The sequence below is a fragment of the Agelaius phoeniceus genome, chromosome 4, assembly GCF_051311805.1.
Source record: "Agelaius phoeniceus isolate bAgePho1 chromosome 4, bAgePho1.hap1, whole genome shotgun sequence".
Lineage (NCBI taxonomy): Eukaryota > Metazoa > Chordata > Aves > Passeriformes > Icteridae > Agelaius > Agelaius phoeniceus.
The window spans coordinates 27,015,086-27,031,633 of NC_135268.1; the positions used below are offsets into that span (position 1 = coordinate 27,015,086).

The 16,548-nt window shown below is 40.2% G+C and overlaps 1 protein-coding gene across 1 annotated transcript in view; it reads right to left on the reverse strand.

Moving 5' to 3' along the window:
* MCUB (mitochondrial calcium uniporter dominant negative subunit beta) overlaps positions 1-16,548 on the reverse strand; it is a 44,996-nt gene that overhangs the window by 1,078 nt on the left and 27,370 nt on the right. The window contains exons 2-7 of the mRNA XM_054633094.2: positions 6,706-6,781; positions 6,275-6,445; positions 2,827-2,931; positions 2,457-2,617; positions 1,565-1,768; positions 78-194 (exon numbers count right to left, since the gene is read on the reverse strand). Of these exons, the coding sequence (XP_054489069.2) occupies positions 78-194; positions 1,565-1,768; positions 2,457-2,617; positions 2,827-2,931; positions 6,275-6,445; positions 6,706-6,781 (834 nt within the window). The remainder of the gene's footprint in view (positions 1-77; positions 195-1,564; positions 1,769-2,456; positions 2,618-2,826; positions 2,932-6,274; positions 6,446-6,705; positions 6,782-16,548) is intronic.

Here is a 16,548-nt window from a genome sequence, read left to right on the forward strand (position 1 = left end):
TTTCTGTTAGCTGAAAGTTTACTGAAGAAGTCTTAAGCCAGAAGCTGCATCATTATTGAAGGACTGCACTTAAATACCTCTGCTAGGTCGTCTTTGAGCTTGTTGTATCGTTCCACATTAAACCGCTGCTTTTTGGATTTGCGGTAGAAGTAGTGGAGGAACTGCCTGTCCTTAGCATGAGGATAAATGTAGTCCTGTGGAAGGAAGGAGGACATGGATTTGTGGTTAGCAAGGAAACTGAGTAGAGGTCAGCAGTTAGAAACTCAGCCTCTTTCAGGAAGAGTTACCTTGTCCAGCACCTATATATGTTTTGTAAAGAGGCTCCATATGAAATTCTGCTCTTAGGGGGGACCATAAGGGCTTTTTAAACACATAGGAGGAGTCACTTCTATCATGTCTGAAGGGATTTTCAGTTATAATAAAGACGCGGTGTGATCTTCATGACTGGAGCCACCTCAGCCGATGGAGTCTACTTCCAAGGAGTAAGAGAAAATTCAGGAACTACTTCTTAAGGACTTATCTGAAAGTCTTAAGCAATGGCACAGGCAGATGTTCAAAAAAGCCAAGTAGTAATCTCTTTAGCTACTCACAAAAAGTAGGAATGGCTTAGCTCTTCTTAAAAACCAGTCAGAGGAGTAAAACTCACATTCTGAGCCAGCTCTTCATAAAAACAGATACATCTCCCCCTTTAACTGAAGGAATCTAATGTCCCACATGGTCTATAGATCTACTGGTATAATAGAAGAAAGTCCTGGTTACTCTTCCACATACTTCAAAAAAGAGTTTTGCATCATAGAAAGTTCAACATCAAGATGTCCACTTTGAGAGTAAAGTACAGAGCTAAAACAGGAAAAAGAAACATTTCTCAAAGTCTTAACGGGATTTTAGAACAAGTCTGTATTGTGAAGCTAAGTTAAGATCTGAGTAAACCTTTTGCTTCTACACAATGCCTGCCTCATTTCAGCTGTCCTACATTTACCTCTATTCATTCTAAGTCATGGAAAAGCAGCCTGATTATGAAGAGTGGAGCAATAATATTTTTTCAGGCACTATATATATTTCAGTAATACAACTGCCAGCGTTCCACACAGTTTGGTACCCTGCACTGTATATATATATATATATATATATATATGTATATATACAAACTTCAGCAAATAAAAACTACTGTTGGAGTGATTTGCAGCATTCACAAACTGGCAAAGCACTATCAGTGGCTCTTCCATTACTGCAGTGAGCAAGGTGCCATTTACTACGCAAAGTGATCTACAAACATTTTAAAGGAGAGACTTCTTTCCTCACCTTTCATTCCCTAGGTTATGAACTCTTACCAACAGTAGTTATGCTCAGTAGCTGGCCTGCAGTTCATGTGCAGCAGTACCTGCTTGATTCTGCTTGTTGTAATGTTTGTATCCAGCTGCATTAGGAATCAAACAAGTCCCTGTCTGATGGCAAGGTCACTTAATGAGTTCTGTTTTCATCAGAGCTCAAACATTGTGATTCACAGACTCAGTTTTCCTCCTTTTCCATAATCCAGACATTCAGAGGACCAGGACTCACTCACCTGCTTGGTAAGAACGAAGTAGGCGTAGAAGGCCATGGCACTGCCGTAGGTGATGAAGTACGTGACTGGCTCCATGATGTCCCACGAGTACACCCACCATGTGAGCCACGCCAGCGCTCCCCCCTGAGTTGACATCAGGGCTAGGCCGACCCATAAAAGCCTGGAGGTTTTTGCATCTGCACTGTCCATGATTCTGGCTTTCATCTGAAGAAAAGAAATGCAGAAACCTGTTCAAATAAACCTGAGTGCTCCTCTGATGAGCAGCTCCTGAACTATGTTTTCACCCTCTGGGCCAATTCCTTTCTCAGGATCCTTTACCAACACCTCTTACTGACTTACCCTGTTGAGAAAATAAAAGCACTGAAGTCCAAGGGCAACCAGATCTTCTTACCATTGTGCACCACGAATTCCTGCTATTAATCTCCCCTTTGCTCTACTAGGGATCTATGTCTGATTTCCATTTTCCATTCCAGGCAGTTCTGGGTAACACTGAGGCTGGCCCTCATAAAGCAGGAGTCCTCTTGTCCCCTAAACTAAGCCATGGATGGCAACCCTACTACTGTTGTTTTTGCTGTCATGGGTATTCAGAACTCATAAAGCAACAGGTGACTTCCAATGACATTTCAACAAATGGCCTTTCAATCTCAATACTTGCCATGTTGATGAGAGTTTTTTCTGGGTGTTGTGGTTTCTACCCGATTAAGGTCCACAACAGGAAAAAAAAGGAACTGAATTGAAAATAATTTGCATTCTACCTGAGTTGGCTTCATTTGCATAAGAAACAGAACAGACACACCCTAGCCATTCATGCTGATTTTCTTCTGTCACAGGACTTACTTCTGATGAAAGGAAAAACTTTTGAGTTTAAAAAAAAGTATCCCCACTTTCCAACCTGTTCAAGAGGAAGTAGCTCTCCTTTCAGATGGTCCAGTTTCTGTAGCAATTCTCTCTCTTTCCTGATCTGGTGATCTTCTAAATGTAGAGCCACAAACAGTCTGTGAACCAAGGATTTGATATCTTCCATTTCAGTAGCATGCTCACTACTCAGCTTATCTGAAAAGAAAATATTTGTCATATAAACCATTTCAAGAATACACCCTTCTTCATTCTCTCCCCACCTCCAACCCCAAAAGCAGGACCATCCAAAGGTAAAAAGACAAAGCCAAAGAGAAACACCTTTCTCCCAGGTCCCAGTTTTCTGAGACTTCCCATGCCCTTCACTAAATGAAGTGAGATGATCAGTTATTAAGGATTGCTCTTACCTTTTACAGGAGGTGACACACTGTATGCTGTGTTGTTGATAACAAGCTTAAAGTCATTCATCAATAAGACCTCCATTAAGGTTGCATGAGAGACCTTGCTGCCATCTGCAGAAGAAAGATTTCAGTTCTAGATCACTTACCATGAGGAGCTTTAAACATTAGCAGATAACCCCGCAGAAAAGTGCTGGGTTTCTTCACTAATAATGTTTGGAAGCAACTCTACTTTTAGAACTAGTAGCAAATACTAAACAGTCAGGAGGAACAGAGGGTGTGATTCTTGGGGCTGTCCTGTGCAGGGAATGGAGTTGAACTTGAATGCTCTGGAGAACCCTTTTCTACTTTTTTTTTTTTTTTTTTTTTAAATGCAGAAATTTACATTAATGGTACTTCACAAATTTTACATGCAGATTTACAGCTCCTACCAAAAAGGAGCTCTGGATTAGTTAGCAGGAACTACTACTCATGTAACTGTGGCTGCCAGAAGCACACTGGGGTTCAGATGGCCCAAGAGCCCCCAGAGCCACACACCACTGCTGCTGGACACATCACTGTGGCAAGAGGGTTTGAAAAGCCATGGAGCAGCTGCCCCACTGTAGCTGTTTGAGATGATTCTCCTTTTCTATAGACAAAAAGGACACCTTCCCCTGCCCTTGCCAAGGGCTAAGCAGCTTTACTCCCAAGATGAATAACCAAACAGGCTACAAAATGCCAAGATTTTTGTATGTAGATATTTGTCACAGTGCGTCCTGCCTTAGCTCCTCCACCTGTCCTCACACATCCACTACAGAAAGGCTCCCCAGCCAACCCCACATCTGCAATTATTTGTTCACCAGAACCCTCTCCTCAGGCCCCATCTGATGACACTTAGACTACTGAACTCTGCAGGCAAACGCCCCAGCTGGCTCACCTGCCCACTCTGTGTGGGTAGCAAAGCAAACTCAGAAGTTGATCACTTTCAATCCAAAATTGTAATGTGCCTATCCACTCGTTCCTTTTTTCTTTTCCAGTGTAATAAAACATCAAGGCTCATTTGCACGCACATTATTAAGGTGACATTTATAATTCTTTCTATAACATTTAAGGGAAAAATGCTCTTCAAAAGAAGTGTCAAGGCAGGCTCTTTGTTCTAGATGTTCTGAATACACCAGGGATTTACTAACCTGTGCAATCTTATATTAACTGAAAAGAAGTCTTGAGGAAAGGGAGGTATTTTATTTTAGAAAATTCCTCTCAGGCTTTAAGCAAAGGCTACTTTGTAGCCTTCTGTACCTAAACACGAGTGTTCCAATGTGGACAAAGGGTCATTTTTCTGTCTACAAAAGGTTTGCAGGATGAAAATCAAATCTACAGATAATGAAAACGAGTCATCATACACAGCACTGATGACTTCAGTTAAGATTAGGTTTCATTTAACGGTTAAATGACACAGAAGTGTGTCTACACTAAATCAAGGCTTCATAATTTTTCCTTAATAATTAATGTTTAAGTTCAACTTTCAGTACTTGACCAATAGTTTCTCTTTACAGTATCAGTTTCCTAATAAATTAAACATCTCAGCTGTTCTATAACATTACAATTGTCCGGCACTTGACAAATACAGAGCAGAGAATTATTCTGAGTCAGTGTTTTAATCTAAGTATTCCCAAATCAGAGGGGATGGGGGTGTGTTTAAACAGATAGATGACGTAAAAACAACTCAAATTCATCTCCACTTTGGAATCCACTGCCTGTCCATGCCAAAAATGCCAGACTTGTAGGTTTCTTACAGGAATTACCTCATGCTTCACAAAGGACCCATGTTTGCACTGAAGCAGGAATAGTTAGCTTTTGCTGACATAGCAGAGAGGAAAGCAATCCAGCAGTGAATCCCAAACACTCCTGTCCTGGATGTCTGCACAACAGCAGTACCCAAAGGTTAACTGCTGCCAGCACAAGTTCTGCCCCACCCCACTAAGAAATCCTTCGTAGGGAAAAAAATTCTGTGTTAAGGGGAAGGCCAGCTGCTTACAACAACCATTTCTTACAGTGGCTTCTGAAGATAAAGAGTCTTTTAGGAAATTATCTTCAAGAGGATTTTCTATTTTTGCTCCCTAGCAGACACTGTCAAAACAAAGCAAAACAGGACCAAAAAAACCCAACCCCAAAGCTCGGGTGTACACGAAGCTCCTGAAGCTCAAGTCCACACTGGGATCCACACAGATCACATCTCCATTGCTCCAGAGGATATCAATAAATTGTTCTGTGGAGTATTTTACTGTTTTACTAAATGTGCCCACAAAGGAAAGCAAAGCAGCTCCTCTTAGGTCTGTGGCTTCCTGACCTTCTGGGAACATCCATCTATTTTCAGTTTCTTTAAAAGCCCCTGCAGCCCTCTGTAAGTATCAACCAGAAAGAAAAGAATGTTATGAATCCACCCAGCTATGAAACCAGACCAGCTTCCATTGACACCATCCTTTATTCTGCTTATGTGTTACCCGCTGTTAAATAAAATTTTATGTAGAAATGCAGGTATCCTTATTTTTCTTTCTTTTGAGGGGTGTGAGTGGGGGAAGGGGAGGAATAGATGCTTTTAATTAGCCAAATTCAAGTGCCTATTCTACCAGATTCAGACAAAAAAACCTACATCCCAATTCTACTTTTAAGATTGAATCCTTCTCTAGTACCAGGGGAGGGGTTGCAAGAACACTGCCAAAATACAGACCAAGTTTTCTTGGAGGTAAAATGGAGAATAGGGTTAATTCAATATTAGTTTTATCAATGGGCAAACCAAAGAGACAAAATAGAAGAGAACAGTGAGCAAAGCTTGAGAAAATTATCTGAAGACCTGGGACAATGGGATAAACAGGATATCACAAGGAGGAAAGACCACACCAATGCTAAAATACCAGTTATCCTTTGACCCTAGCAATCAGTTTCCTTTCAACCCAAGGGGCCTGAAATAGTGTACTCTAGCTGATACATGAAATCTCCTCAATGTCTTAAAAATATGTCCTTTACTATTGCACACATTATCTGGCTGCTTAGCTCTTGAGCTTTTCATACACAAGTTTGTATTGTAGTAAGGCAAACGGATTCTTTTAGCTCCTAGTAACACTAGAGAACTGGCAGGGTTCTTTTTCATTCAATAGCCTGACAGGTTGTCTTTTAAGAATGATCATGAATTATCATGAGGAGCTTTAAACATTAGCAGATAACCCTGCAGAAAAGTGCTGGTCTTCTTCTGGCTTCTTAATGTTTGGAAGCAAGGACATGGAAAGAAAGATTGAAAAAGGTAATAGAGGACACTACTGGGATAAAATAAGAGTTCCAGCAATAGATCCAATTCTGTATTTTTAATCAGCAACAGTGCTAAACCTGATGGAGGACTGAACTTATGCTCCAGAAGAGAAGTACAGTCCATTTGAAAAGGAATGCATTTACTTCAGGGAATAACAGAAATACAAGATACCTGTTGCAAAGACTTCAGCTCTCCCAATTCCTTTATCTTCTCTTTGCACATCCTGCAGGAATGCTCCTACAGTGGTCACTACTGGCTTGACAGTGAACTGACAGCGTTCATTTCTTGTGGGCAGCATAAGAGTTATCACAGGAAGACCATGTCTGTAATTAATAGTTACTTCTAGGGGGGGGAAAAAGAAAACTAAGTGAAAAAGTTGCATTGTATATTCTAGTTTAATGTAAAGCTGCTTTTAAAACACAGGATAAACAAGAAAAATTACACAAAACATTTCCAGATTTTAAAAAATGAATATAGTATTTCTATTTCTGGAAGATATATATAAAACCATGCACATAATGTGACCTCATAGACTCTCATAAAATAAATACAAAGCTTGTTGACACCGACGGGAAGGGGGAAAAGTTGCAGTGAAAGCTTACCATCAGATGGCACCAGCGTGCTGTAAGGTGCTCCTTCCCGGCCCCTCCAGCCTCCGGGGCGCCTCCAGAGCCCCACCTGCAGCACGGACACAAGGGAACTTGCCTTAGAATAGTCAGGATGCAAAGTGTACCTGGTTAAAGGCAGCACCCAGCCTGTTGACGGTGATCTGCTGCCGTGTGATCTGACATCAGAGGTGTCTGCCTGAAGAAAAACCCCTTAGTTGGCAATTCTATGAAAAAGGTGAAACCATCCTTACAGAAAGCATGATTTATGCTAAAGGTATTATGGTATTATTGGTATGGATAGAAAAACTTTTTGTCTATTGTGGTTTAGTTAACTCAAGGAAAAAAGAGTAGGGGAATAAAGAAAGGAAAAAAATTTGTAGTGTTTCTGAAGTGCTTCATGCAACTCTTGCAACAAAACCTCTCCTCTGCCCACAGAACAGTCTCTTGAGAAACCTCTACCTCGTGGTGCCTAAAGGCAGAATTCCACAGTGTAACTTCCAACAGAGGGCATGGCTTCAGAGAAACTCGCTGCTGAGTCATGAACAACAATCACAAATAAAACAATAAAGGCCTGAGGTCACTGCCTCTGCCCTGGGACAGCAACGACAGCGACAGCGGGCTTTTGAACCTGCAGGGTTACATGCCAAAGCTCGCCCCTTCCAGAGCTACTGGGGAGAACCATCGGTCCACTTCAACACAGTCCTATCAAAACACAAACAAACTGCTCTGATTAGACCCAGTACTTAAAGCTGTCCACCCAGGCTGTGGAAGGTGCAATGTCCTTTGCACCCACAGCTAATCCCCCTGCACAAGGAGAGGGACAGTTTTATTGCAGCGATTCCACAGAGCAGATGTTATTGCTATAAACTAAGAGTAACAGGTAAAAGAAGGGAAATCACATCCCTGACCAAGCTGGTTACAAAAACCACACATGGGCTGGACCAAGGTCTGGGATTTGAAATATGAGAGCTGGGGAAGGTGGAAAACAATGTGGAGAGAGATGATAAGGATCAATTTTCCTCCAGTGAGCTTTATAGCTCATCTTTCTGAAGGCCAAAACATTTCACAGCCTGCAAGATAATGTTCTTTGACAAGGCAGGAAAACAAAACTGTAAATGCACAAGGCTCTGGCTATTCAATATGCCAAACACTGCTCACCACATTCACATGATTTATTTGTTTTTAAAGAAAGACAGCCTTGGCGGTCTGGATAGGGACATGCTATTAGGTTAAATAAAAAAAGTCATCTATAAATGAATCTGTGTTTTCAAAGATGCTGACAATGCCCTAACTTTTTACCTAGAACAAACACTTTTCAGGATTTAAAGAAAGTAAGTAATTCTGAGCGTTTTCAACACTGAGAAATTTGTGTGTTGTAATGATCAGTGATCAAAGACAGTCAGAAACCTAGACCAAACAGCAGGATATCTTAAACACAGAAGTACTGCTCAAAGAAAGGCAGAGAGCAGGAGCACGGGGATGCTGCCAGCCCCCCAGAGGTAAGGATGCATCTGTTTCTTGAGCAGAGCAAGAGACCTCCACGGGAGCAGGGCAGGACACAGCCCAGCTCACCAGCTCTCATCCCATTTGCAGGGGGCACCTGCACCCACAAAACATTTAGGAACACACAGCCTGGAGCAGGGAGACAGCGCTCAGAACAGGATCTGCTTTGGAACAGCACACAGGAAAACTCAACAGCTTTGGACACAACAGCAACTCGTTTCTTCATGGGGATATAAAGGGATAATAAGGAACTAATTTTATTACAGACACTTAATGTGTAACTTTGCAATCAGTATCTAGATACTGATCATCCAATGTGCCCCAGGCAATGAACTGCACCCTGCCTGTATTTGAAGGTTACCCAAATTCCCAAAAAAAAGGAATTAATTATATTCTTATAGAAGAAACAATTCAACAATTAATGCAAATTAAATATATTAACATATCAATTTAAAATACTTATTAAATCACATGTATTGAAATAAGATCTTTACAGTACTTCATTCTATTATTCTTTAGATTTGACATTACTATTCATCATCCACTGAAAGAATCTCTATATACTGGAGCTGTTTTGGTTTTTTTTTTAAATTGTGTCTAAATGCAGAGTATCCCTTAAAATCACATGCAAAGAATAAGAAAAGTAAAAGCCACAGAGCCATGGAGTTGAACTAATTTCCAAATAATTAACTCTTTCATATTAGCTCTAGGTTGATGAATTGGGAAGCATGAAGGGCTGGGTTAACTTTCTCCCTCTGTTTCCAGATTTAAATCTCTGCTTTGAGTGAAGTTATTAAACCATTAGCTTGTGCCCTACAGCCAAATCATTGTGCTCCTTTTGAGATGCTTGGAATGACCCCTATCCTACCTCTGGAAAAGAAATGTTAGTCAGCAAGCATAGCAGCTACAAGACTTGAACTATGGGACCAAAACGGAGAGACTGCCCTCACAACAACATCAGTGAGAGCTGAAACAGGAATGTGTGCCCTGAATTAACTGCATCACAAGCCTTGAGATACTGTAAGGAGCACAGCCTACTACTGGCAACTCTTCTATATGCCAGTTGTGCCTCTGGGCTAATTCTTCTAACCTCACAAAGGCTAAGCAAGCTACTCTACAGCTTTCTGCAACTTGCACACACATGCAGCAGGACACCTGGCTAAAACACCTCTGACACAACCACAATTATGTTCAGGAGTCAAAGGCTGATGAACAGCATTTAACTGTGAAACACCCCTTCTCCCTCAGCTAAACCTGCAAATTGATATATAATGCAAAATACATGGGAGCAGCAGCTGGCCTCATCGCTTAACTCCGTTCAAGGCATGGACTCTCCTGGGAGTGAAAACTCTTAAGAATTTAAGGCATAGAGTGTTAATTATGATAAAAATAATCCAACATATTCTGTTAAAAATACCAGTTGGTATAAACCAGAAAATATACATACAATGTAAAGACATATTTCCTCTGTTAAGGGCACCTCTGGTCTCTAACAGCAGAGAATTTGCCACTGTTAAAAGTCAAGAGTGGAAATTTCAACATTTTTCTGGTGGTTTACAGCAAAGTTTTAGGGACTTATGCAGCATCATAACTGAGCTGGAAAACCAGGCAGCCAGACATGACAAGTGGGAGAGACTGGAATAGAAATACTGTATTTGTCACTTTTGAGAGTGGCAAATGACTGAACCTCCATACACTGCAGTTTCTGGAGCTAGCAGTTCCAAATAATCTACCTCTTATGATTTTGAGTGATTGTTCCCACAAACTTAAAACTCAAATTCACTTGTGACAAGTTATGTCTAAAAAAATTGGTCTCATTACCAGTATATGAGGTGACAAAGCCACTGATCTTGCTCAGCACCACATATGCAAATAGTAACCTCATCAGGAACCATAACTTCTGTTCTGTAGAACATTATAATGTGGGTGGGAAGAGAGAGAGAATAGAAATAAAATATTTTTCACACAAGAAAGTCATCTTGAATATGGAATTCTACAAAAAGTTGTTATAAGGACACTTTCTGAATTATTGTTTACTTAATTTTGACCTACCATACCAAAATATTGTAATAAATCTTTTTTATTGTATTGTTCAAATTATATTGAATCAAAATGCAGTTAGCCAGGAATAATATTTTTGAAATTTTTGTCTTTGCTTATATGCATCTTGGAAGAGATGGTCATTTTTGTTTGTTATTTCAACAGCAATAAAAATGTAACTCTTCTTCAACATTCCAGTCCCCAATAATTTCCACTTATTAGAAAAAGCAACCAAAAACGAATCAGCTCAACTCTGTCTGCCCTTTTCCTGAAGGGACATGCAATACTACAAAGTGAAATACTATATTCCTTCAATGTGAGATCCTTTTGAGACTGCCTCAAGTCAAACTCATGGGTAGTCCTCACAAAAAATAATGCAGACTCTATGTGAATGGTCTCCCACATTTAATTTCCTTCTCTCTGAGGCAATGATAAGAATCTGATATGGAAAAGCACAATAATAAAGTGCCCTACTCCACAAACACAAGCATTTTACTCTTAATTACACTGCAGCAAAACACATTCTAATTAAAACATATCTTGCAGTGTGCTTTTCCATAGTGATGTAGTGCTACAGACAGAAGAGGAGAGCTCAGTTATCTCCTGGAGTCCTTGTCCAACACCTAGTACAGCTCCCTCACACAGCTACTGAAGAGGATTGCAGGAAAGGAAGAGGAAGAGACAATTCATGGGGAAAACTAGTAGCTGCAATGCCTAAGAATGAATTTTGGGGCCTTTTTTCCCCCTGAGTGTCACCAGACAAGCCAACATTCTCAGCATCCATCGCCGTCCTCGCGTGCTGATCTCACCCAGTTTGTGAAGCAGAGTGCAGGACAAGTCACCTTCCTGGATGCTGCCTGCTTGCAAGGGCAGGAGAATCATGAGGGCAGGCAGGTATGTGTTAGCCACCATTCAGTGAAGGCATGTGCTATAAATAGCTATGTATATTTTCCATAGTGACTTACATGTTTTTCTGACAAACACACTTAAAATGAGGGATGAATGATGTCGGCTCCCGTCTGATTCTTTGAGGGAAACCAACTGAGATTAATTAATTAGGGACTAACTATCTGTAGTTTCAGAATAATCTACAGACATTTCAGAATGGCTTAAAACCAAGGGAAAGGAGGAAAAAAAGCAAGTGCAGCCACAGTCTACTGAGCTTGCAGATCATACACAGCCAAGCTAACCAAAAATGAATCATTGTTCCGATCAAGTTTACAAGAAGCACACATAAGGTATTTCCCTTTTTAAAATGAGTCACTAAGACCATTTTGGAGATATCTGCTATTAGATTTCTGTGCTGATTTTGTAAGCAATCCTATATGATCAGGAAAGTAAGACATATGGAGCCCTAACAACCGCCTACAATCATCTTACAAGTGCCCATTTGAGATACAGACAATTTCTTTTTTACTAACTTTTCATTTGTCTCTTCTTACACCTATAGGGTTGTCATTGTTTCTTTGCTGGTCCCAAAACTGATTCACATGATCATGCAACAACAGCCTCAAAGAAAACAGCAGCTTCAGAGCACATCACTCAGATTTAGCCATTGCTCAGATTTCTGGAAGCCCAGTTTAAATTAAACAAACAAAATCCTTGCAACAGACACATCACTCATTCTGTCAAAACACCCCTATACCAATACACCAGTTTCAGCCAGGGAAGATACTTCTGACACCTGGAAGTGTTCAAGACAAATTTCTCTTTCCTAAATAAAAAAAAATAAATTATTTTTCCTGAGAGACAGCTTTCCTGTCTGAAAAGGGCCATGCAGTGAATAATACCTTTTCCCAGCTGTTCCACAAGGCACTGTAGAAACTACACTGCATCATTTATATTTCAATCTTTCAATGTAGTTAATTCAAAACCTGCAATATTTTTAACCCCTTCCTCAGTGTAAATCACCTTTAAAAGAAGTAGCCAGCAGGTCTCTTCCAGCAAAGCAGCAGAGCAGTAGCTTCAACATGAGTAGGTACGTTCCAGTGATCGTAGCAAGAAGAAGAAGCAAGAGCAATAAAGGATTCATATGGCTTTTCCTTAAAACTCACTTCCCTTACAGCATTGTTAAAACCCAATAAAAGAGCCCAAGCTATCAAAATTTTGGTTTCATGTGCCTGTTATTTTTTGTGCCTTTATCATCCCCGCTGATCTTTCATTTCCTGCTTCTGCTCAGATTCCAAGAACAGCTGCCACCAGTTTTAATCAGCCAAACATTACCAATGACCAAAATGACAGCTATGATAAGAAGTAGTACATTGAGGCAACTGGCCACCAAGAACTTCTTTTATGAAGGTCCAGCAGGTCAAACCCACCACTGGAGACTCTCCCACTGGGCAGGTGTGCATCCTCCAGCTGCACTGTGCTCCCTCACTACTCTCCTTTATGCTCTCTCACCCACTCCCTGCCCAAATTCTCCCTGCCCTCATGCACACCCCAATCCACTGGGTGCATGCACACTGGGGAGAGAATCCATTGTCCAACAGGGGCAGAGGTCCTTCTTCCTGAGATGTATCTCACTGAGGTCATCTGACTCTGGTACTCCAGGCACCTGTGGATGCAGAGCTCTAGGGAAGCACCAGGATTTGCATCCACATCTGTTGTACAAGCCACAAAAACAGATGCTGATAAAACTGACATTTAAACCAGGCTGAAATTAAGCCTCACCCTCCTTTAACCAAAAGTATGATTTCAGTAACTCCTCACTGCAAGGAAGCAACACCAGAAGTGCTGAGATGAGAAGGATGAACATCAGCTGACAGCATCTGCCTGCAGCGTCTTCTGGGGACTACTCTGAAGGTACAGACATTCCCCCTTTTCAAAACAAGCTGATCTCCAAACCAGTGTAAAAACAGACCTAAAACCAAGACAGCCCTGCAGGTCAAGTGCATTTTTAGAAGCAACACCATTGTGTCTTATTATTTTATCAAACCTTTTTCTTCTCTTTCTACAAAGAAAAGCAAATCTTCAATATCTTCTGAGTCTAAAGTTTTACATTATTGGAAATATTGCACCTTCATCCAGTTTCAATGAAGTCTGCTTGTCTGAAGCTGCTGTTCTTCCCAATCTACTTCATTTTCAGAGGGAAAGACAGGATGCAACACTTAAAAGGTAGTTTGCAAATCAGACAGGGCTAAGAATTTGAGAGGGAGGGATTATAGAATGAAAATGTATTTGTGCTTTATCAAAAGCAAAAACAAGCCTACATCCAAGAGCTGTACCATCTGTTCCCCGAAACAGTCTAGGTCAAAATATTAATGTGTCAGCACAGACAGGATTTTTAATTTGCCCCACAGAACAGATCTTTGCTCTTGTGTTGTGCCTTTTGGGAAGGCATCCTGATCTGTGAAATGCTGGAAAACTTTAGAAGTAACAAGAGTGACTCTGTTTTCAGAAATACACTTTTATTAAATAGGAAAATGGGCTTGCTGCATATTTTCTTACAGAGGTCTTAGAAAGACTGTATCTTAATGTACACAGCTGCTTTCATGTTTCTTAAAAGGAAAAAAAAATTGCTCAAACTCTTCTCTAGGAATAACATTAATTGTTCAAATTGCCAGACAAGAAAAACCTTGTTTAAATTTCAGCTGAAATGAGATAACAAGAGACACAAGGATGCAAAGCTAGATGAATACACTTACATGTTTATCAAAGTTACAGCCAAGTCTTCCTTTTCTCCCACAGAACTTTTCAGATTGAAAGCATTGAGCAGGAAAAAGATGATGTAACTCAGAAAATGGAACTGCTTGTCAACATTTTCATTTATAATGGACATTTCTATTTATAACATATATAACCCTGTTCCTCCTCCCCACAACTCAACAGAATTGGGTTTTTATATACCTACAAGGATGTACTTCTCTTTCAGGGGCATTCTTTCCCCAGGCTTTTCTTTACTCAAATGCAGATTTCAAAAGCCTTAAGGCATTTATGGTTTGGCTAATAAAGAAGAGACTGCTTGGAAAGTTTGACTGACTCAAGGCTTAGAATTAGTATCTGATAGATGTGAGTGAAAAGTCAGTGAGAATTACCAGCAGTGACAGATTTCACCCAGATTTTCAGCAAGCTTTCTAGCAGGTAACACACTCCAGAATTGCTCCACTAAACAGATCTTGGAAAGGGAACCAGCTGAGCAGCTGCTGAAACGCTCCAGGCAAGAAAAGATCTCCCTCTGTTCAACTGTATCACCTTTTTTCTTCTACTCCCTGAAAACTTAACTGCACTATTCTGTAAAATAGCAGAGAAACTTTGCTCTCTTGAAGAGCATTTCCCATAGCTAGCAATTTCTCCTGCCCAAACACTATCACCCCAAAGGCAGAACTTTTTCTGGCAATGCAGACTGTTAATTATTATTTGGAGGGGGAGGAAAATGTTAGGGATCAAATCTAAGACAACGGAGGACAGTAACAGTCCACGTCTAGCTTAGTCACACCTAGATTTGCTTTAAATTATACTGGGACTATCTGTTGTTGCACTATTAGAGAGGTGTCTCCTTTTTCTCCTGCCACAACAATTCCAGAAACGCGCTGTCTATATCATTATTCTAAAATAGCACATCATGTATTGATGGTTTTAGAAACCATCATCTTTTTTTTTCTCTAAAGGTCTGCAATAAGACTAGTCCAAACACTTAAGAACTCATGATTTTTGCAGGCAGCTGTAAATAGATACCTATCCAAAGGGAAAACACATATTTCTTCTGATTTCTCATCTAAAAAACAACAAAAAAGTAGGAGCAGAACAACAAAACAACTGACAGACTAGATCAAATGAGATGTTCTTTCTCTCTTAGTAGCTGGCATTAGGATGTAGATATAGTGATCTGTATCCTTTATAACAGAGAGTTATGAATCAATTCCAAAATGGAACTTAGTTTATATTCCAGCTTTATATGCTGCTGCACTCCTGTGGATGCTCAAATTACTTGCAGAGAGTACAGAACACACTTTTTACCCTTGTTACAAAGTAACCCAAGAAAACAAAGGCACAAGAACTGAAGTAAACAGAGAATCATAATACTTCCCCTTTTGATAGTTTCTAATGAATAATGTTTTTTAAAAGTGTCTAGGGCAGACACTGTAAGAACAACCACAGTGAGCAACCAACTGCAAACTTAACATCATAACTTCATAGAAACTTTAACAGGCAGTGTCAGAAACCACAGAACCTAACAGCAGAAACATAAATTAAAAAATCAGACAAAACCAAAGGAAGTAAACATTTCTAAGGAATAAGATCAAAGGGGCAACTACAAACTCACCAGTTTCAAGAGCTTCCAGCCTTCATACACACTTTGCAGAGAAGTTACAACAAACTGGGTTTAGCAAGACCAACACCTTGCAGAAGACAACAACTTCATTCAAAGTCCTTATCAGAAATCTCCATTAACAGTTTTAAAACCACAAAACTCATCTAGCAGGCAAGCTTAAAACCATCTATTTGTTTTCTTGAAAGAGAGCTCTGCTGGGAGAAGTAGCTTCAAGAGCACTCCTGACAGAAAAGTTGCCACAGCAGAGGTACCTAGAAGATCCAACCACTGTGGCATGAAACACAAACGTGCTGCCAGGAGTGCAAAGGCCTCACTGGCCCAACAGTTCAGCAAAGGTCCCAATGAGCATATATGCTCCTGGCACTTCATGACTTGTGTCTAAGGACCCATCACTCCCAAATACTTGTGGACAGAGGTCTCAACATTGCCATTCCCAAAGAGACACACCAAAATGTTGTCAGATGTCAAAAAGGAAACATTTTTGCTTTATTTTTTAATTTTCTTTAATTATTTTATTTTTTAATTTTCTTTAATTTTGGAAATCTATGTTCTCCCACTACCATTCAAGAAGTTTTTTAATCTAAAACTGTCAAATGGCTGTGGCTTTGGCGATACTTCCGTTTTTCAGCTGTTTGCATCAATGTTTTAAAACCATAATTTAGCTGAACCAGTGACTGAGTGAACTCATTTGCAACACCAAATCCATCATAAACAGATTTTTACCTTCTTCCTGCAGGAGTAAAAGCATAAAGCATACAGACAGCAATGAAATTTTGAAATCAACAACCAATACTGGTTGCGATACCCTGAGCTATTGTTCTGACCTTCAGTTTTACTGTGTAGAACATGCTTGCATATTTATCCCTTTCTACAGAGCGGGCAGAGCAAATAAAAAATGAAGTTTTCCTGTAGAGGTTTCTAGTGCTTTTTTCTAAAGCTTACTATCACAAGAAAAACAATCACAAGCAGTACAGAAGATGAAAGGCTCTGTGTGCCCTGGATGGACCAGAGCCTGTGTTCCA